At 39.9% G+C, this 21,612-nt stretch overlaps 1 protein-coding gene across 1 annotated transcript; it reads left to right on the forward strand.

Annotated features, from left to right (window-relative positions):
• Positions 1 to 8,711: 8,711 nt before the first annotated feature.
• Positions 8,712 to 18,903, forward strand: LOC124257937 (kynurenine formamidase-like). Its single transcript, XM_046692014.1, has 7 exons — positions 8,712 to 8,851; positions 9,317 to 9,319; positions 11,349 to 11,452; positions 14,283 to 14,361; positions 14,751 to 14,886; positions 17,876 to 17,980; positions 18,759 to 18,903. Exons 1-7 carry the CDS (start codon positions 8,712 to 8,714, stop codon positions 18,786 to 18,788), a joined length of 597 nt encoding a protein of 198 aa, XP_046547970.1. The 3' UTR covers positions 18,789 to 18,903.
• The last annotated feature ends 2,709 nt before the right edge of the window (positions 18,904 to 21,612 follow it).

The following is a 21,612-nucleotide window of genomic DNA, read 5'->3' on the forward strand; positions in this document are numbered from 1 at the left end:
AGTATATGACAAGCATTGGGGGAAGGTCACTGTTTATATTGTCATAGCAACATAGACACCTCCCCCAATCCCTCACAGGTACAGACACACAAAGACAGATAGACACACCAAACAAATGTGTGCGCACACACATGCACCCACCCACACACTGACACTAATGATTTTATGTATGGACTGATAAAGCCACATATTGAAGGAAAGATGTTTGTTTAAAGTTTATTATGCCTTCTATGTACCAAATTTCATAAAGATGGCATGTTCTTTGAGGGAAAAACATAACTGAACAGAAAATGTATGAGTTTTGTAAAATGGATTGTGAATATGTAGATTCTGGTGTTTCTGTGTGAACTGACCGACAGACTGACTGAGTTTGGTTTTACACCGCTTTTAGCAATATTCCAGCAATATCACGTCAGGGGACACCAGAAATGGGCTTCACGCATTGTACCCATGTGGGGATTCGAACCCGGGTCTTCGGCGTGACGAGCCAACGCTGTAACCACTAGGCTACTCCACCACCCCCTATCTGAACTGGGATTGTGGGGTTACTGTTGTTGAAGTGTTGCACGTCAGGCCGAAGGCTTGTGTTTGATTCCCTTGGGGACAATATCTGAAGCCCATTTCTGGTGTCCTCAGCCATGATATTGCTGGAACATTGCTAAAAGTGACATAAAACCCAGCTCACTCACTCTGTCTTAACTGGTAAATCTGTCAAACTCTGACACAATTGAATTCACAACAATTATGTTCATTTTCAAAACAAATTCATACCGTGGATACTGAAAACAGTATCCATGGTAACCCATATATGATCATTCCAAGTGGAATAACGCTTCACTTGCACACCATACTTTCAATCAATATCATCATTCACAGACTGCTGTTACATTTAGTAAGTGATAAACAGTTTGATATTTGATCAACTGAAAAATGAACAAATGTTGTTTCTGTGGACAGCCGATCCCTATTGTCGAGTACAGCCATGATGGATATCAGCTGGCACCTCGTCTGAGTTGTCACTTCTAGCTGTGGAGAGTTGTCTCCCTTTGACATACCAGAAACCGGTGATTGTGGGTTCGAGATTCACCCTGAATTGGTTTCTAGGTATGTCAGTGATTTCTGTTGGGTTTAAAAAAAGCAGTAAACATTTGAGGCCTGCAACAGTTCAGGCTCTTTTCTCAGGTTAAAATGGCACACCATAGTACAAATGAGTGAGTTTAGTTTTATGCCATTTTTTTTTCAATATTCCATTAATATCATGGTGGGTGGACACCAGAAATGGGCTTAACACATTGTACCCATGTGGAGCATTGTACCCGGGTCTTCATTGTGATGCGTGAATGCTTTAACTTTTTTCTAACCCACCTCCCCTATAATACAACTGGAATACTGTCCTCAGTAGTGTCAAATGAAAGTCACTCACTCACTCAGACCCTTTGGGATGAACTGTGGTTTGACACATTGAGCTGTGATGTTATCAGACAAAGTTAATATATTCTGCATACCCGTGAAGATCTGGTGTAGAAATGGCCCTCAGCAACCTGTGCTTGTAAAAGGCGACTAACGAGATCAGGTGGTCAGTCTCGCTGACTTGGTTGACACATTGTATCGTATCCCAACTATATAGAATGATACTCATGCTGTTGATCCCTGGATTGTCTGGTCCAGACTTGATTGTTTACAGACTGCCGCCATATAGCTGGAATATTGCTGAGTGCAGCGTAACACAACAAAATAACAGCATACATTATGTAATCAACATTGTAAACCAAAAGCCACTGTGTTCTTTAATCTGATTGGTTGAAAAACGTGATCAAATGGTATTCGATTCCCGGAAATCCGCTGCGTATTAATACATACAAACATCGCTCACACCATTGTATTGTTACGTCGTCAGCTGTGATGACATCATTAAAATCATATTGTGATGTAAAATCCGAATGACGTCACAAATGAGCAGTTCCAGATGCAACCATCGGAGACCGCCAAAACGGCTGGCTGATGACATTTCACTGCTGTACCCATACTCGATGTCAATGAGTGCAGACACAAAAACGTGTGTGGACCTTCTGGTTTACTTTTGTGTTTACAATGGCGATAAACACCATGTGTTGGCCAATTTCCGGGTGTTATTGAGTATATGAAGCATGGGAATATTTCATTTGAAAACTCCGGCTGACGCCGTCGGTTCCAAATGATTCCCGTGCTTCAAATACTCAATAACACCCGGAAATTGGCCAACACATTGTGTTTATCTCCTAATTAATAACCGGAGGCATTTTGTCATATCTACATTTAAGCGTAGAGATCTATGTATTGTCAGATTCACATTCATGCATTAAGTTGTGGTGTGAGTTTTAACTTATTAAACTGAGTTTGAGACAACCAGGAATTCAACACATCCCGTTCAACACGTCAGGGTACAAATGGTGGTAGTAGATGCAGTCAGACCTAGCCACACCAGACGGTGAGTTCAACACGGTGGGTGGTTTCACTCGGTGTATGTGTTAGCATCTTTGTACGTGAAGCACGTGCTGAATCTCTCTGTACTGGGTGTACATTTCCATGGCAACTGATGCAGCTTCTGAATAGAAAGACAAAGATTTGGAACTGATAAAGAAATTCCTGTACCAATTTTTTTTAAAAGTAACACTACTTCAAAATTCAGTGTCATCATGACCATCTCTAGGCCAGACCAATTTTATTTTTTGTTTTATGGATTTTGTTCTCAGAAAACCTAGCAGGAGGGGGAACAAAATCGCCAGTTAAAGCAAAAAGCCTCATGAGTTTCCATGTTAATTAACTCTTTTGGTTTGTTTATATCAACTAAAATTAAGTTGAGCGAGTTTAGGTTTCACGCTGATTTCAAGAGTATTTCACTAATATCACATTAAGATTAGGATTTTATTTTTTGAGGTGGGGGGGAATTAATTTTTGTTTTCTTTCATATTGTTGAGAAAAAAAATGAACGGCGGATCCGTAAAACACGAAATAAAATTGGTCTGGCATTAATTAAAAAGTAACAATTTTCTGTTTTTCCGACTTGAGAGATTGTTTTATTTTATGCTGAGGAGGCACTGAAATATATCTTTTAGAATAACCAACATGGAAAATATACAAATATTGTTTAATGCAGCTTTAATGATATCTATTGACATCACACCAGTTAAACCCCATTTCACGTGACCTCCTCTTGTATTATATTAAGTGGCTTCATCCATGTGTAAAGCTCTACATCAATACACGTTGTTGGTTTTATGTGGTATTTTCAACGCCATCCGGTGATTCCACAGTATTGGCAAGTGTTCTAGTAGCACTGTAGTATTTCCATATTTCCTTATTCGGTCAACAATAGATTGGTCAACTGATACATCAGAAAAATTTAACCTTACTTCTTTCTGATTTTTATAGGGTTTTGGCTATGGCTTGTTGAAACATTGAACCATTTGAACACATGTTTTCTTATTTGCTCTTAAATTTGTTTTCTCACAAGTGTTCAGCATGGATGCGTTTTGTTTCAGATCCGGTTAGGTTTAGTGAAGATAAGAATACATCAGGGTAACACAGAAAATGGCCATTCCAGAAAAGGTAAGTATTTGTGTGTTGGGATAGCTCACCACAAAACAGTTACCCCGGTACTGGTCTGTGTTCCGTGTGCTGACTCTCATGTCTGAGGACCGCCTCTGTGGTGTAGTGGTTAGAGCGTCTGCCCTGAGAGCGAATGGTCGCGGGTTCGATCCCCGACCGCGTCATACCAAAAGACATTAAAATATGGTACTTGTTTGTCCCTGCCTGGCGCTCGACATTAATGGGTACAACAAGGACTGGTCGGCTCGGAGTCAGTATAATGTGTCTGAGTGGAGTATTCATGCTTCACTGCGGCGTGGTATCTCAGTGAGGTAGCACTATAAAACCAGCTTAAGTCTGGGCTAGTACAAGCAGCCGCACATACACATACACACGCATGCACGTCGTCATATGAGCGAAATATTCTCAGGCACGACTTTAAACCCAAATTCTCCTCCCCTCATGTCTGAGGTTTTTCCAATGTCACAGACTACAGTGGTACTGAGACAAGCCCTTGTGACACTCTGTGTCCCCATAGCAGTGAGTGAATGAATTATTTTGATTTAAGTTGTCACATCAAGTTTGTTGTATATTTGTGTAATCTGTCACAACAGTTTACTGTGTGAGCCTACTGTGCTTCAGTGTGCTGGGAAATGGAACATTACAAGGGTGGAAATAAGTTTAAATTGCTAGTGTACTCCGGTACAGTGGCACATGTAAAGTCACTTGCCCTGATAATTTTTCCACTATACCGGACGTTTTCTTGTTGATTTTTTAAATAAACAACATAATTAACGTTGGAAAGTCAACTGGACACCAGTACAGTGTGATTTACAAATTTGCTTGCCCAACAGAAAAAAACGCTGGACTCGGACGTCGGGCAATGGGTTATTTCCACCCCTGCATTAGTGTGTGGTAGTATCACAATATAATCAATGTCTATGTGGTTGTGCTTGACTAACACTTAGTCCCTGAATATATATAATTTTAGTTGTAAAAAATAAACCCATTTAAACTGACAAGGAGCCCCTAGGAGATTCAGAACCAGGGGAAATCTAGACTTGCTTCATTTAGGGCGTAAGCATTGCAGGGAGGGCTAGGCTGTAGGGAAAATAATGAGGTTCAGCCAAGTCAGCGATCCTGACTACCAAGATGACCATTTCTCAGACGATAATTAGTTGTGTGTAAAAATATCTGAGAAATATGGATCACTGCTTGACCTATCAGCCACAGGCTTGCTGTGATAGTAATGAAAAACTGCTTAATATGCAAGGAAGAAACATACATTTTGATTTAACTAAAGGCATGGTAAATGTCGTCCAGTGATGTAAATTTGATTACTGCCAGGCTGCCCCAATATTGCTCACTGTGGCGCTAACACTACACAGATATATTAAATCTGCGGACTCTGTCCAGTCATTCCGCCATGACTTGAAAACCTATCTCTTCAACCAATAACTCTGTTTATTTTATTCTTATTTTTAACCTTGTGAAGCACCACTGAGCAGCCACCGAACACAAAGCTGAGTCATTTGCCACAGGGGTGTGGGGGTAGCTTACTGGTTAAAAGCATTCTCGGCAAGTTGAGAAGCCAGGTTCAATTCCCACATGGGTTCAATGTGTGAAGCATTTCTGGTGTCCCCTCGCCCGTCACTGATATTGCTGGAATATTGCTAAAAGTGGCATAAAATTAAAACTCATTTGCAACAACTACAAGTAGATATCCCCTTTCTTCTGTATATATACCCATGAAGATCCAAGTTGGAATTGATCTTCAGTAACGCCATATATAGCTGGAATATTCCTGAGTGCAGCGATAAAACTAATCTCACTCACTCACTCAAGCTCAAATAGCAGTCTGTAAACAATCGAGTCTGGACCAGACAATCCAGTGATCAACAGCATGAGCTGCAATCTACGCAGTTGATCATGATGACATGTATCAACCAACCATGAAAGTATGGAAGAATCCCATTGGCTTGATATATTGTCGGAAGGGAAGGAAATATTAACTTGTGCATACTAAAATATTATTATCTTTGGTTTCAAAGGTAAAACAACAACCCACTTAATCTGGGTGTTTCTAATAGTGAAATACATGCTATATAAAACAATCCGAAATAATATAAAGCCAGAGTTTAAAGTGCTTCAAAGGGAAATACTCAACTACTATAAAGCTACCAAATATACAGCATTTTCTGATGCAAACCCAGCAAAATTTTATGCTTTCTTCCTTCCATACACGTTTTGCTAACTATACTAACAACCTAGATGTTTTATAAGTATAATACAATTTGACAAGTACATCTGAATACTTGTATACATATTAGCCTTTAGGCAAGGATAAACAGATACATTATAGTAAACCCACCCTCAACATATGATGATTGTTTGTATTGATGGTGATGATGATGCTTGCACAATGTTGATAGCGAGGATGTTTTTGTATGATGTTCTGTGCAATGTATTATGACAACAAATTGATGGCGAGGATGTTGTGTATGATGTTTTTGTACAAATGTATTATGACAACAAATTGATGACGAGGATGTTGTAATACGATGTTTTGTACAATGTATTATAGAAAGCACCAAATGTACTTTGGGAAATAAAAAATACTTTAAAAATAATTAAAAAATGTATCAACCAAGTCAGCGAGCTGTCAGTTGCCTCTTAGGACAAGGATGGGTTACTGAAGACCAGTTCCAACCCGGATCTTCACTTGAGTTACGATGCAGTTTGAGTTACTGGTTGGTTCATCCCAAACAGAGTTTAGACATTGCTGGTCATATATCCAGCTTGTCTTTCTAGATTTTTCTCAGACGAACAAATAAGCGTCTGTATCTTACTAAACAGTGCCTAGTTGATACCACTAATTGTATTTTGACAAATTCCAGTTTATACAACACTTGAGGTTTGAAAGATTTGTTTCTTGCAGGGACCAAGGTTGCCCATTGGTGCCTTGAGATGTGACAAGCGCCAGTCACCTATGGAACAGGAGAGAAACAGAAACTGGATATCTTTAATGCCAAAATGCCAAGAAAAATGGTAAAGTCTTTGCCCTCTGCACAATGATCATAATTACAAGCTCACATCAAACAACCCATGAGGATCGGGTTAGAACTGATCTTCAGCAACCCATGCTTGTCGTATTAAGAGGTGATGAAGCGGGATTGGGTGACACACGCTTGCTGATCAACAATGCGACCTGTATCAAACACCTGGAATATTGCTGAGTGCAGCATCAAACGCAAACATTCAATTTGAAAAGTGAAAAGAAAAGTTGGGTACTCATGCATTTTTGGTTTTAAGTTGTTAATGAAACTAACATTTTAAAAATTACCCAAAGTTTGCTATTTTCATAAAAATCTGGCTGTTTTTAAATGAACATTCACGATTAAAAATGTGTTTAATCTGTCTGTTTAAAGAATAATCTTTAAACTTGCATTCAGTTCGTGATTTGAAAAGAATATTCAGATTAATTGTCAGTAAAATTAAAGTACATAAATTTTATTTTATGTCTTTTCAAAGTTTGGCTGTTAAAGGAACCATCAGACTTTACATTGTTGTAGAATGACATATTTTAAGAGTATTTATTTGAAATAACTGAACTATATATGCTTTCTCTCTTCAAAGTTTAGACTCACATGTATCCGTTAGATTTATATCTCAAAGGTTAATAGTTCGAAGTGGCAAAGATGGATTTTAGCAATACAGTCGAAGGCGACCGTTATTATGCAGCTTCTGATAACTCAATATCCACGTTTGTCTCGATATAACATCTCTGTCCCGCCAAAATCCTTCATAATTTATCATTATTCAAGCTCTTTTAACTCAATATACGGATGTCTCTCGATATTTCGGATATCTCGATATAATTTCATGGTCCAAACCAAACCAAGCAAAATTACCCTTTTAACTCGATAATTGCAAAAGAAACTCGATATTCACCTACCTTGCATGGACAAGTACCCTCCTGAACTGAGGTTGTTTCCACATGTTTACACACTACTGCGCGGCATGAATCAAAGGGATGTGGTAGTGTAAACTAATTAGGGCTAATTGAGTTAAAAGGTGTCACTTGTTTGTTATTTAATTAGGTAGTAACTAAGTAGGAATTGAAGTTAGAGTACTCACTGTTACAACTAAAGCACTACTGATAGCGGATTATAGTTTTGAATCAAAACATACTGAGAAGCCGCTTTTTTCTTTCATAGTGATATGTGTGATGATATGACCTGGTCGGATGTCTCCAAACTTCGGATAACTCGCGATATTTTTCTTGGTCCCATGAATATCAAGAGACAGCGGTTTTCGACTTACCTTGAAACATATCATAACAAAATTAACTTTGAATTGTATAAAGCATGGATCTGGCATCCAGAAAGTAAAAGAAATTCGGCATTGTTCATGCAAGCTGAGCTACGTTTTGGGGTGAAATTATCCAAAAAATAAACAAAAAGCCATTCGTTTATTAGTTGTGTAACCTCATGCTAATGATCTTTTGAATCTGACAGCTTGTTTTACAATACCTTCTGATCATTTGCAAGCATAATCCAGTAAATGATAGAGACATCAGGACTTATTCCATTAAGATTTTCCTACTTTTCTAAAGTGAGTCTAAACTCTTGAAGAAAAGCATAAATCTTATCAGGAACTAAAGCATGAAAATATTTCTTTAATTTTGTGATGGAACATATTAAGACACCAGAAATTTTATTTCTTGTGAAAATGAATTACATTGCACAGATGCATGAAATACTACACTCAATATACAGAACCATTATCCTAAATTCTTGGATACACCTTGATTTAGTGGATGTCAGCGGAGTATCATGCTAGATCCAGTAAATCAGAGTCTCATTAGCGTCCGCAGCCAGTGCACTGATGTCGATACAATGCCGCGCCTCACTGACCGGGGGTTTGGGTTATCTTAACGTTTGCAGCACTCAGGCGGGGTGTGAATCAAAATATTGGGACATTTAGGGTTTGTTTTAATAGATGATAGATGAGAGAGAAAATTCCATTCCCCCTCAACCCTTCCCTTCAATTATCCCTTTCTGTATCAGCAGAGTGAGCGTGGGCAATCTCAAGTAACCCATTCTGATGTACTTTGAAACAGGGCCTGTTTTTGGAGGCATGGAATGGTTTGGTGGGGTGCAGGCGGAGAATTGGGCAGGAGAACTCTGGGAGTGAATGGTGACTGGTGCATGGATGGTGGTGGGCTGGAGATGGGTGGCGGGATGGCATCTGAGAATTCTCAGGAGTTGTGCTGGTGGCTAAGGCAATGTTTGGATGTTTGGAGTGGGCTGTGCATCCGTGGAGTTGCTGGCTGGTGGTGGCCCACAAAATAGTGACATAATTTTTCTCGGATCAGGAATTGCAGAACAGGCCAGTGGGCAGGACATGGGTCTGGGTTTCTGTTGTGTGGTGAGCTGTTTGCCGACATCATGTTGCTGACACCTCATTTGGTGGGCACGCTCTTATAAATTGAATAGCCATTATTGAAAGTGGAACTCATGACTAGCTAGAACATGGGTTAGCCCCTGGGATGAACTCGTTTGAGAGAACATCTTCAGGAGGTGACTTGGTAGCTGGACATTCGTGAGAACATTTCATGAACATTCATATTACCATGAAGATATAGGGTTTTTACTTGCTAGAGTTGGAAATGTCTGGGTTTATGGCTCCTCCATTGTGTAAAGCCCGGTGCCACAGTGATTTCTGTTGGTTATGATCTACGCTCCAGAAGGTAAGTTGTCTCCCTTGGACCTGAAGGGAAATTGTCTCCTTTGTACAAACACATTGAAACTGATCACGATGTCACAGAAATATTGTTGATTGTGGCATAAAACAGCATTCATTCACTAAAATATAACATTTTCAAAATAACAAAGAATACATTACTCCTAGTTCTTTTAATGGGAGTGTTTTCTTTCAGCTTCCATGGACAAAATTGTGAGTGAAATTAAGCAAGCAATGAGGTACATACTGAGATATACCAAGGAGTCAGTCCAGGTTGGTGCAGCTTCCCAGTCATGCTTATCCTTATATACATGTGACTTAGCTTATCAACTCATCTGTGGACTGACCAGTGAAGATCGAGGTTAGAACTGATCTTCAGTAACCAATATCTTAAGGATAAATAAGCGCAGCACCTTTTACATGATATATACTGGTCTGCAGACAGACCGACAGACAGACAGACAGAATATATTATAAGAGTCTCACCTTGTACATAATACAACCCTATGAAGGTCTAAGGTTAGAATTGTTTTTCATTAACCCATGCTTGTTGTAAGAGGCGACTAAACGGCATCAGGTGGTCAGGCTCGCTGACTTGGATTGACACATGTCATACGATATCCCCATACCTGTCAACTCTCCTGCATTTTGGCGTGAGTCTCACGCCTTTATTGACAAATGTCGCTCCTCACGCCTCCAAATAATAATCTCACGCATATCTGGTAGCCAAAATAATTTCAAAAAATTAATGCAGCATTTTAGATTCGTTTTTGCGTAAAGTTGAACATTGAAAGAACGCCTGAATGAATGAAAGTACTAAAACGATGTTTATGCGAATGATTAAACTTATTATTATTTATTAGCATGCATCTTTTAGTGTCAAAATAATGCCACCAGAAGGCTCCAAATGCTCCTGAAAATCACTCACTAAACTTCATTTTAAGCTGGGGGGCTTTGCCCCCCAGAGACCCCCACCAGGGCGTCGCCCTCGACATGACCCCGCTGGACCCCTCGCTGGACCCGGCTGGACCCCGGCTATTTTTTCAGTCTCACTCCAAACCATCTTTAGGGGTTGACAGCTCTGTATCCCTATTGCATAAATCGATGCTCATGATGTTGATCACTAGATTGTTTGATCCAGATTATTTACAGACCGCCGTCATATAGCTGGAATATAGCTGAATGCAGCGTTACACATCAAACAAACAAACTTTGTAGGGATTATGGGTTGGAAAGGGTCAATCCATAAACTTATTGTCTGACTACCTTATGGGTTCAAACTCTGACAGGCTCGGTTTGTTGGCACCACACACTACCATGGGTTTCACTTTACAGGCACCTATATCACACCACATGTCTCTAAAAAATAAATAATACATTTCTCTCAATAATACTAACCACCTGCCCTCAGGGAAGCTGCCATATAATTTATTCCCCCACAAAATAATGATCTAGATTACAATGTTAAATTAAAAATGTTCGAATGAATTAAGTCATATTGACTCTCACACACTCTACCAACCATACATTATTTCAAGTGAACCCCATACAGTTATGTCCCTTGGGAGCTCTTTACAAATATCCTGCGCACAACTTGTGATTGGAACCAGTTCGGCAAACACCGACAACACCTCGTGCGACAGTTTTCGATGTATGGAGCAATTGTTTACATTCCATATATGGCAAGTGTTCCCTGTTTGGAAGCTTTTCGCCTCAAAGTTTAAATTATCAATTTCAGGCATGTCGTATAATACAGCTTTTTTTGCATCATTAGGAAGGTAAAGTGAGTGCATATACCCCAATATATATAATATAGGCCAAAATATTGTCAAAATGTGTGACCTTGTGCCTTTAAGTAATAGATGTCAAGCTGTCATGCCATGAACCTGGCAAAAGCAGTCTCACTCACTCACTCACTCACATATAGACAGTACTACTACATGTATAATCAGTTCTAGTGTGAAGATTATTGTAGTGATCTCTAAAATTTAAGAGGTGGAGATAACATGCTATCCTGTATGTTGCTATGGTTACAGGGGTATCTACCTGTGTGGCCACTCAGCTGGGGGTCACCTAGCGGCCATGATGCTGGCTTGTGAGTTCGCTGAAGACGACGCCTTCGACAGCGAGATGATCAAAGGTCAGACCAAACAGTTTATTACTGGCTGCGCTCAACTTAAGCATTTAGAACTTGCACTGGTGCAACCTGAAACTGCAATGTGCAATCTGATATACTGTAAACGTACTTATTTTCGCGTGGTGCAATTTTCGCGGAATTGACAGTTTAGACTACATCGCGCGGTCAATTATTCGCACAATCAGTAATTGCCGGAACTGCCAGCTGTCTCTTTGGCCGCCACTAATAGCAGTGAAAACAAACAGAGTTGCTTAACCTGTCAGGCGGCGTTTATTGCTTACTCACAGGAAATCCCTATCTGTGTGATATACCAGTACACAGTAATCCGTTACTCACGGAAGAGATGAAAAACACATCAGTCTTATGTTCCGAATTCTGACGATCTGACGAATTAACTTCTACTGTATATGAAGCTCTTTGTGATTTCAAACAAGCCGGGTTGTTGTGAATGAGATGATTGAGTGTTAAGTGACTATTCGCTTCATATTGTACTGGTAAATAAAATCTTAATGAATAAATAAAATACTGCTGTATTATTTCTTTCCGAGTCGTTTCATGGTAATCTGTTTTGTATCAAACCATCTGTCATGTGACCAATTTCCATGGCGGCCAGCCACAACACACATTGCTGTTTTCGCTAATTCGGCGATGGGATTTGGCTCATTATTTAATTATGTTTTGGGAATTCCATTACAGCGACAGTTAAGTATTATTCTTTATGCTACTATCAGTCGTTATTTTAAGATTCCCGTAGATTTCTGTCTTCAAACTTGATGTGTTATGGTAACAACTCAGGGCGAAGCGCGGGCTAGACTGAATGAATGACTGGTTTATTCATGCGGTGTATAAATTTTCGGCTAAAATGTTTTGGGCGCGAAAGCCAAAATAAAACCTCTTGCCAAATATAAACGCTTACAGTATCTCATATTTATACCAACTTGTACCCAGTGCATGTTAATATTTTGTGTTCAAAGAACACCGACTTCTGCTGGAAGACAGAATGATGAGGAACTGGTTTGGCGCAATGACTCTGATGAGCTCAAGGACAGCGACTGAATAACTGTTACTGTTCATGTCAGCATCTTATGAAGTAAAATATAATGATCATATCATGCCTGGAACAATTTTGTTATGATGATGTTCTGAGTCATTGGGGCAGTGGATAGCCTAGTGGTTAGAGCGTTGGCTCATCACGCCGTAGACCCGGGTTCGATTCCCCACATGGGCACAATGTGTGAAGCCCATTTCTGGTGTCCCCCGCCGTGATATTGCTGGAGTATTGCTAAAAGCGGCGTAAAACTTAACTCAGTCAGTCTGAGTCATCATTACTAAAACTGAAGCATTATGTATAATTTATTATTGAGCTGCAGGTGCACCTTGTTTTAGTGTGGTGCAACAGGCTTATTACTGCAGGTGGTTTCATTTCCTTCAATTAGCCCCTGCTCAGGTCAATTGAAATAATCGAAGATTGGTCGCAGTGACCAAACGACCAAGCAATTGATCACATTTTCTCATAATCAACATAAAACGATTTTTTACTACTTTTTCCGTCTTTGAAATTCTTGACAATGGAACATATCGTTGAAGTTGTCAGTGCCTGAAAACGTGTTTAATTCTTAGAAAACTCACTTCACTAACTGAAAAGCCATGACTGAATATTTCTTAAAGACTCTGGGAAGTTTATGTTCATGATATATCAGTCATCACATTAAAGTAGCAAGTTGCATCATGTTATACATATCTGCAATAACAACCTGGATAGGAAAATATGAAAAATGACGCTAACCAATTTTTTTCGATGATTGTTCGTTGGTAATGAAGCAATCATCAATTGTGAGATTTCAACCAATTCCCAACACTAATAATTAATATTTACTTATCTGATCATATAATATAGGTTCTATTTCCAGAACGTGATTATTAGAGATAGTTTGTTAATATAAATTAGATAATAGATTAAATTATATGCTAACTTTATATGGAACGGTAGAAGGTTGCACCAACTTTCCAATCTGATAATCACTGTCAGGGCTTTAGAAATTCTTGGTAAGACTTAGCTAAGCATTCATACTTGCACATATCTGATTTAACAAAATCATGCCACAGTGTAATATAATATGTCACTTTTGATATTTTAATCACCTTGTTATATATTGACACTTGGACATCAACACCCAAAAACGAGTACAGTCAAGGGATTAATTGTGTTCTATGCAGGGATTCTTTATTTAAAATTTCTATTATTTCCAAATCACAATTAAAGGCTGACTTAGAAAGCAGTACAGAGGTGACTTGTGTTGGCCAGACACCTGCTTCTATAGAGGTATCATATAGTGTTGAACTGAAGCAACAGATCTCATCTTAATAAATCTAACAATGTGACACATGTCTATTTCACATAAACGAATGAGAATTTATTTGATATTTCAAACTAGTCTTGAGGATACAGCATTTGAAAGTTACTGGTCATGATCAACATGTTCAGCTTGTATCTTATGGACATATTTGTATTTATTCCACTTTGACAATACAACCTAATTAACTTTCCTCACTGCCATATTTGGCAATAATGACCTTAAGGTCGAAGGTCTATGGTAATAGTATATAGTCTATAGGTCTATAGTACAGAGTAATATACTGAGAGAAACAAATAAAGGAACACAGGAAAATTCAAGTGTTCCTTTATATTTTCCAGTTTTCATCACCAGCTTTGAATAGTAGAGGAAATCTGAGAATAAATAAAGGAACACTGCTATGAAGTTGTGTTCCCTTATTTGTTTCCCTCAGTATGTTTGTTTCGAAAGGTAATGTGTGATATTTTGTTTGATTCCAGGTGCGGCTCTAATCAGTGGAGTGTATGACCTCCGGCCTCTGACGAAAACATACGTCAATGACCCGCTGAAACTGAATGAGTATGTCAGTATTTGAAGCTCAACTTTGTTTTTGTTCATGCTGTGTGTTTGTGTGAGTCTGTGATAGAGTCTGTGGATTTCATGGATTGTCTGATGATTTTAGGGACTGTCTGTATGTTTCATTCTCCGTGTCTGTTTTTACACCAGCGTATTGCCTTCAGTGTTACCATGTTATAGCTGTTTTGTAATGTGCAGTCTATACAAAATAACAGCATGATATCAGACTCCACAAGTCATGTCAGTTATTTAACTGGTATATCCATTGGCTTAACACGTTTGTGGCACTCAATATATTATTATTTTTGTGACATGTTTGTGTTTGTTGCTGTTGTTGTTGTTGCTGTTGTTGTTGTTGCTGTTGCTGTCACTGCCTCAACTTGCCTCTATAGGGAGGATGCGTGGCGGTTCAGTCCTGCCAACTTCATCGCCGAGATTGCTGGCCTCAGTCAGCAGCGCGACATCCTCATTGCTGTAGCAGAATACGACCCACCAGAGTTCCGCAGACAAAGTGCTGATTTGGAAAAAGTAGGAAATTATATTCATACTTTTAACACAAACTATACTAGTAGCTTGTTGTGGCTATCAATATAGAGATAAACAATCAGGTACAAGTCGCATGGGCGGATCCAGCAATTTTGAAAGGTGGTAAAAAATTCTTCAAAGTGGTCTTAAGTCATTTTAAAAGGGGGGGTTCGAACCCCCTGAACCCCCCCTCTGGATCCGCCAATGAAGTCGTGTGGTGAAGGTTGGAGGATAATGGTTATAAAATGGAGGTTAAGGGTGAAGGCTGTTCTTTAGTAAATCTGGAGGGCCAGGGTGTCAGTGGGCCCTGAACCCCCCCTCTGGAACCGCCAATGAAGTCGTGTGGTGAAGGGTGGAGGATAATGGTTCTAAAATGGAGGTTTAAGGGTGAAGGCTGTTCTTTAGTGAATCTGGAGGGCCATGGTGTCAGTGGGCCCTGAACCCCCCCTCTGGATCCGCCAATGAAGTCGTGTGGTGAAGGGTGGAGGATAATGGTTCTAAAATGGAGGTTAAGGGTGAAGGCTGTTCTTTAGTGAATCTGGAGGGCCATGGTGTCAGTGGGCCCTGAACCCCCCCTCTGGATCCGCCAATGATGTCGTGTGGTGAAGGTTGGAGGATAATGGTTCTAAAATGGAGGTTAAGGGTGAAGGCTGTTCTTTAGTAAATCTGGAGGGCCATGGTGTCAGTGGGCCCTGAACCCCCCCTCTGGACCCGTCAATGAAGTCGTGTGGTGAAGGTTGGAGGATAATGGTTCTAAAATGGAGGTTTAAGGGTGAAGGCTGTTCTTTAGTGAATCTGGAGGGCCAGGGTGTCAGTGGGCCCTGAACCCCCCCTCTGGACCCGCCAATGATGTCGTGTGGTGAAGGTTGGAGGATAATGGTTCTAAAATGGAGGTTAAGGGTGAAGGCTGTTCTTTAGTAAATCTGGAGGGCCATGGTGTCAGTGGGCCCTGAACCCCCCCTCTGGACCAAAATGGAGGTTAAGGTGAAGGCGTCAATGAAGGTCGTGGGCAACCCCTGGTGAAGGTTGGAGGATAATGGTTCTAAAATGGAGGTTTAAGGGTGAAGGCTGTTCTTTAGTGAATCTGGAGGGCCAGGGTGTCAGTGGGCCCTGAACCCCCCCTCTGGACCCGCCAATGATGTCGTGTGGTGAAGGTTGGAGGATAATGGTTCTAAAATGGAGGTTAAGGGTGAAGGCTCTTCTTTAGTAAATCTGGAGGGCCAGGGTGTCAGTGGGCCCTGAACCCCCCCTCTGGATCCGCCGATGATGTCGTGTGGTGAAGGGTGGAGGATAAGGGTTCTAAAATGGAGGTTAAGGGCTTAAGGCTGTTCTTTAGTAAATCTGGAGGCCAGGGTGTCAGTGGGCCCTGAACCCCTCTGGACCCGCCAATGATGTCGTGTGGTGAAGGTTGGAGGATAATGGTTCTAAAATGGAGGTTAAGGGTGAAGGCTGTTCTTTAGTGAATCTGGAGGGCCATGGTGTCAGTGGGCCCTGAACCCCCCCTCTGGATCCGCCAATGAAGTCGTGTGGTGAAGGGTGGAGGATAATGGTTCTAAAATGGAGGTTAAGGGTGAAGGCTGTTCTTTAGTGAATCTGGAGGGCCATGGTGTCAGTGGGCCCTGAACCCCCTCTGGATCCGCCAATGAAGTCGTGTGGTGAAGGTTGGAGGATAATGGTTCTAAAATGGAGGTTAAGGGTGAAGGCTGTTCTTTAGTAAATCTGGAGGGCCAGGGTGTCAGTGGGCCCTGAACCCCCCCTCTGGACCCGCCAATGAAGTCGTGTGGTGAAGGTTGGAGGATAATGGTTCTAAAATGGAGGTTAAGGGCGAAGGCTCTTCTTTAGTAAATCTGGAGGGCCAGGGTGTCAGTGGGCCCTGAACCCCCTCTGGATCCGCCCTGAATGATGTCGATGTCGTGTGGTGAAGGGTGGAGGATAATGGTTCTAAAATGGAGGTTAAGGGCGAAGGCTCTTCTTTAGTAAATCTGGAGGGCCAGGTTGTCAGTGGGCCGACAGAGCAGGCCAAGAGTGATAATCAGGAATACAACTCTGTCACTCTTCTCCAACAGAAAGAATTGTACATGAGGTCATTAAGATTGTTGTGTATGCTGACAGACTGTGCGGGTGACTGGGTTTGTTGCTCGTTATGTCAACCACTCTCTGGTTCACCACAATATTGCAATGACAACAGTTTTAAGTCTCTCTCTCATACCTTGAAAGTTATCTATTACACCTCCCATTAAATGTACGCATTTGGCTTACCTATATTAGAACTTGTAACCATAAACTTTCAATAGAAACAGGTAGATGGTATGATATTGTTAAAGAAGAAAGATTATGTACACTGTGTAGTGAGTGAGTGAGTTTAGTTTTACGCGGCACTCAGCAATATTCCAGCTATATGGCGGCGGTCTGTAAATAATCGAGTCTGGACCAGACAATCCAGTGATCAACAGCATGAGCATCGATCTACACAATTGGGAACCGATGACATGTGTCAACCAAGTCAGCAAAACTGACCACCCGATCCCGTTAGTCGCCTCTTACGACAAGATAGTCGCCTTTTTATGGCAAGCACATTGGTTACTGAAGACCTATTCTACCCCGGATCTTCACGGGTCTGTAAACTGTGTAAGAACACAATAGGAGATGAACTTCACTTCATGTTCTATTGTCGATGTTTAAGTAATGTAAGAAATTCATTCCTACCAAGCTATTATTGTAATTATCCTTCATTAGATAAATTTATATCCCTCATGTCTTGTACGCATAAAGCACTATTGTTAAAAATAAGCAACTATGTGAAAACCGGACTACGTATGCTCCCATGAAACAAATCTGTACATTTGTATTTTTCTCTATGTCACTATTGTGTGATCTTCATGAGAATAAACCATTCATTCTCTCAGTCTACCACTATCCGAATAAGGCTGTTAGTGACGACAAGAAAACTACTGACTGTTTTGGATATGTGTCCCTGGTTCACATGTTCCAGGAGCTGTCTGCCAGAAAGGTGAAGACGAGGTACATGGATGTCAGCGACACAGATCATTTTGATGTCATCGAAAAATTGCAGAAGGATTCTTACAGGCTCACAACGGTAATGATGGAAACTTGGGACAGTTTCATCAAGTCCAGAATATTTAGTTTTTCATGATGTTTCTTTTTTCAAGACTTTGGGACCACTGGGTCTGATGATCTCAATCTTCCATATCACCTCAGAACACAACCAGATTTACCTGTTTTAAATCAAATCTATAGACTTGTCTCTTTGCTGAAGCATCTGAACTCTATTTGATATCAATACCATCTTAGAGCCAAAGCACCTTTGAGCCGGGTTTACGGATATTGGCTTATACAAGTATATGTGTGTGTGTGTGTGTGTGTGTGTGTGTGTCTGTGTCTATGTCTGTGTCTGTGTCTGTCTGTCTGTCTGTCTGTCTGTGTCCCCCTGTATGTATGTTGTATGTGAAATGTATGAGAGATAAATGTAATTCTATAACATTTGTGAGTTTCCCCAAAGTAACTTAAATTTGGAAATGTTGAATTCCTGAGTTTAGGCACCTATTTGTAACGTATAATGAGTGGGGATCATCTGTCTATCACGATGGAAACATGGAAACAGCTGTTTCAGCTTTCATTCATTACTGCAATTTGTCTTTTGCAAATGCAAATACCAAACACTTTTAAAGGTTTCAGCTGTGTGGAACTTTACACACTGCACTCCTGAGGGGAATCATCCAACCTGGTTCTTTAGGTGACTGAATGTTCTAACCAAGAGGCTATCCTACATCCCGATGCAGAAAAGTCTGTTGTTTGAGATTGTTTGGGGGTTATGATGTTATTCAACTCACTTTTCAACATTCTCCACATTCCAGGAACTACTAAGACTAATGAAGCTATCATAAGAGCTCATGCTTTGTGAAGATGGCTAACAACTGCTGCCACCCATCCAGATTCGCATTGGTTTATGACGCAGTTGATGTTCTCAGTGCACCTCCCTGATGATTTATATGACCTGGCCAGTTGCATGAAGAGGTCTTCTGACTGACCAGAAATCGGAAAGGAATGTGCCATAGTCTCAGATAAATGGGATTTATTCCAAACCGATTGGATCTGTGAAAGTGTCATTTTCCTCCACATTTTCATCAGTGGCAAAATTTAGTACTAAATATGTTCAGATTCTGATCTCCTTACATATTCTGCAGATCCTAAAATATTGTTAACATATTCTGTTGTTTGTCACAGAAATGTTTTCATGCAGAACATGAAACTGAAGGCCAGCATGATAACCTTAACTCATACTGATCACATTGTGATATATCCAGACAAAGCTTAAAAGAAATCGAAATGTTTTGTTTGATATTATTAAATGTTAATACCTCTTCATAACAAAGCTTTTATTTGTGAAATGTGGAATACAGGGTGTCTGGTTTAAAATTAATTTATCTATGACATATTAGCTGTGCATGTCCTCACAGAACTTGTGATCAGTTCAGTTTGATTGTTGCAAAACCGGAGCAACTCAGTCTTATCTAATAATTCTATGTTTAAAACATTCGGGATTGCATCCCTTTGGGTGTTCCAGGAGCCTGTGACCATTGCTCTTAATTTTCACATTTTCATTGATTTTGATCCTTGGTTTGTGAGAACCCTGCCTGTGCTCATCAATTTTACCAATAATCTTGATGCCTATGATTCTGTTTTCGGCTTTGCTCCAATATAAAGCTTGTGTAGCAATAGAAATGAAATCCTGGTCAAAGTGGTGCTGACCTCAACTCCGCCTCTAATTCATTTCCTTATGTCCTCAACAAATTCCAAATCCATGCTTGGGGATATGCAGTATGGGAAACTGGTATATTCTCTCAATATATAAAGTGATGTTTTTTCCGCTTTAAATTCCTGGTGCAAGTTTTAAAGAGTACCTTTTCAGTGCAATTGACATGCAGAATATAAAGCTGCTCACCTTAAATCTGTCTTTTATTACTTTATGATGTTGAATGCTTTCGACAGATAGCATCAGCTGCTTATATTTCCCTGTCATTGTGCCTCTGTTAACAACCCCAGGTGACATGGCATGAGAACAAGGTAGGCCAAGCCATCTGAGGTGCCTCATTTGACTGTCAGTGTGCTTTCTTTGAGCAATGCAGAATTCAGTGATTGAGGATTTGAATCCTTGGTTGTTTTGATTATATTTGTAGGTTTGTCAGCCCTATACCTGTGCCTCTGTAGGGACATCAAAGGCTGTTTCCTCTGCAGTAAGCTGACATGTCACCATAGAACTGGAATAGTGCTTAAAGCAGCATTAAACTCACTCAATCACTCACTCACTCACTCACTATGACAGGAAACTTGTGTTTTCATATGTAGATGTTAATATTTGATAAACGTTTTGAATGTCTGATGTTCTCCAGCTTAGGAATATGTTTTGGATTTTTATGTATGGTTAGGATTGTGACATTTTGTTACTTGCCATGAAATAATCCGAATTTTGTTTGTTCATTATGTTGGTGGATTTTGTACTACCTATGCAGATAGATAATGATCTTCATAAATATTTATGTTTTATATTTGCTATGCATTTTATATTTTCAAGTTTGTTATATCTGTGCTGTATTTACCATTTGAGAATGGACATATCATTCACAAGTTCTGATCAGGAACTTATACAAGGTGTCACTTCAGTGATGTGTGGTAGAATGGCAAATTTTAGCATTGTGTCATTTAAATATGAAGCAATGGTATGGATTTGGTCCAGGGTATTAGCAGAAAATAACTTAATACTGTTGATAGTGGAGGAGGAACAGATATGGTGACATGGTATTGATTTTATTCTGGGAGAAGAAGGAAGATTGTGTATTTTGATATTTACAGTTAACCACTTTGATATGGTTGGTGATGGTCCAGGGACATTATGAAATATGTATTTGGTGACTTGGGCTGGGTATTGGCAAATAAATTGTATTTCAATATATTCCGATTCAGGTACCTGTATTGCGATACCTATTGAGATATATTGGGAAATTAAGTGTTTGACAGTGAGTGACACTAACTGTGCATGTCAGTCCTATTTTTCTACATTCTAAGTCCCTAAACATATATGTTATTGCTTTGATTTGAAGCAATCTTAATATTAGGTTGGGTAGTAAGGGATTCCCCGTTTTCTTTTTATACAGCTCATAGTATACTGAACAACATTAGAACGCACCACACTAAAATGCACTGACAATGCTCAGATGTCATGGGTACATTTCAGTCTGACGGAATATTTCGTATAATATGGGTGGTGCGTTTCTAATGTTGTTCAGTATATTACAGTATGTCGTTTTGTCATTGGATAATGAAGGAAAACATTTGTTGTGAATGGAAGGCTGTGTTGATTATAATTTATAACATAAAGATGATCACAAAAACTTCATATTTGTTTTTTAATATACCGGTTCTCAGAAAACATATTACAATATGTATCGTTTGAAAAGCATATTGCGATATACTGGGTGTATACCGGTAATACCATGCAGTCCTATTGGTGACATAACTCATATGGATGGGTTATCAAGAGATTAAGGCCAGTTCTTTTTGAGGAAAGTTTTGGAAAGTTGATGACTGATAAAGAATATGACATAAATATACTCAACACCATCACTTGAATGTGACTGTCTCCTTGAAGTAATTAATCATTTAATGTTCTAGATTTTAGGCTCTAAAACATCCCCCCTATGAATACCTGAG

The sequence above is a fragment of the Haliotis rubra genome, unplaced genomic scaffold (genome assembly GCF_003918875.1).
Source record: "Haliotis rubra isolate DU_JTF1 unplaced genomic scaffold, ASM391887v1 Scf117, whole genome shotgun sequence".
NCBI lineage: Eukaryota > Metazoa > Mollusca > Gastropoda > Lepetellida > Haliotidae > Haliotis > Haliotis rubra.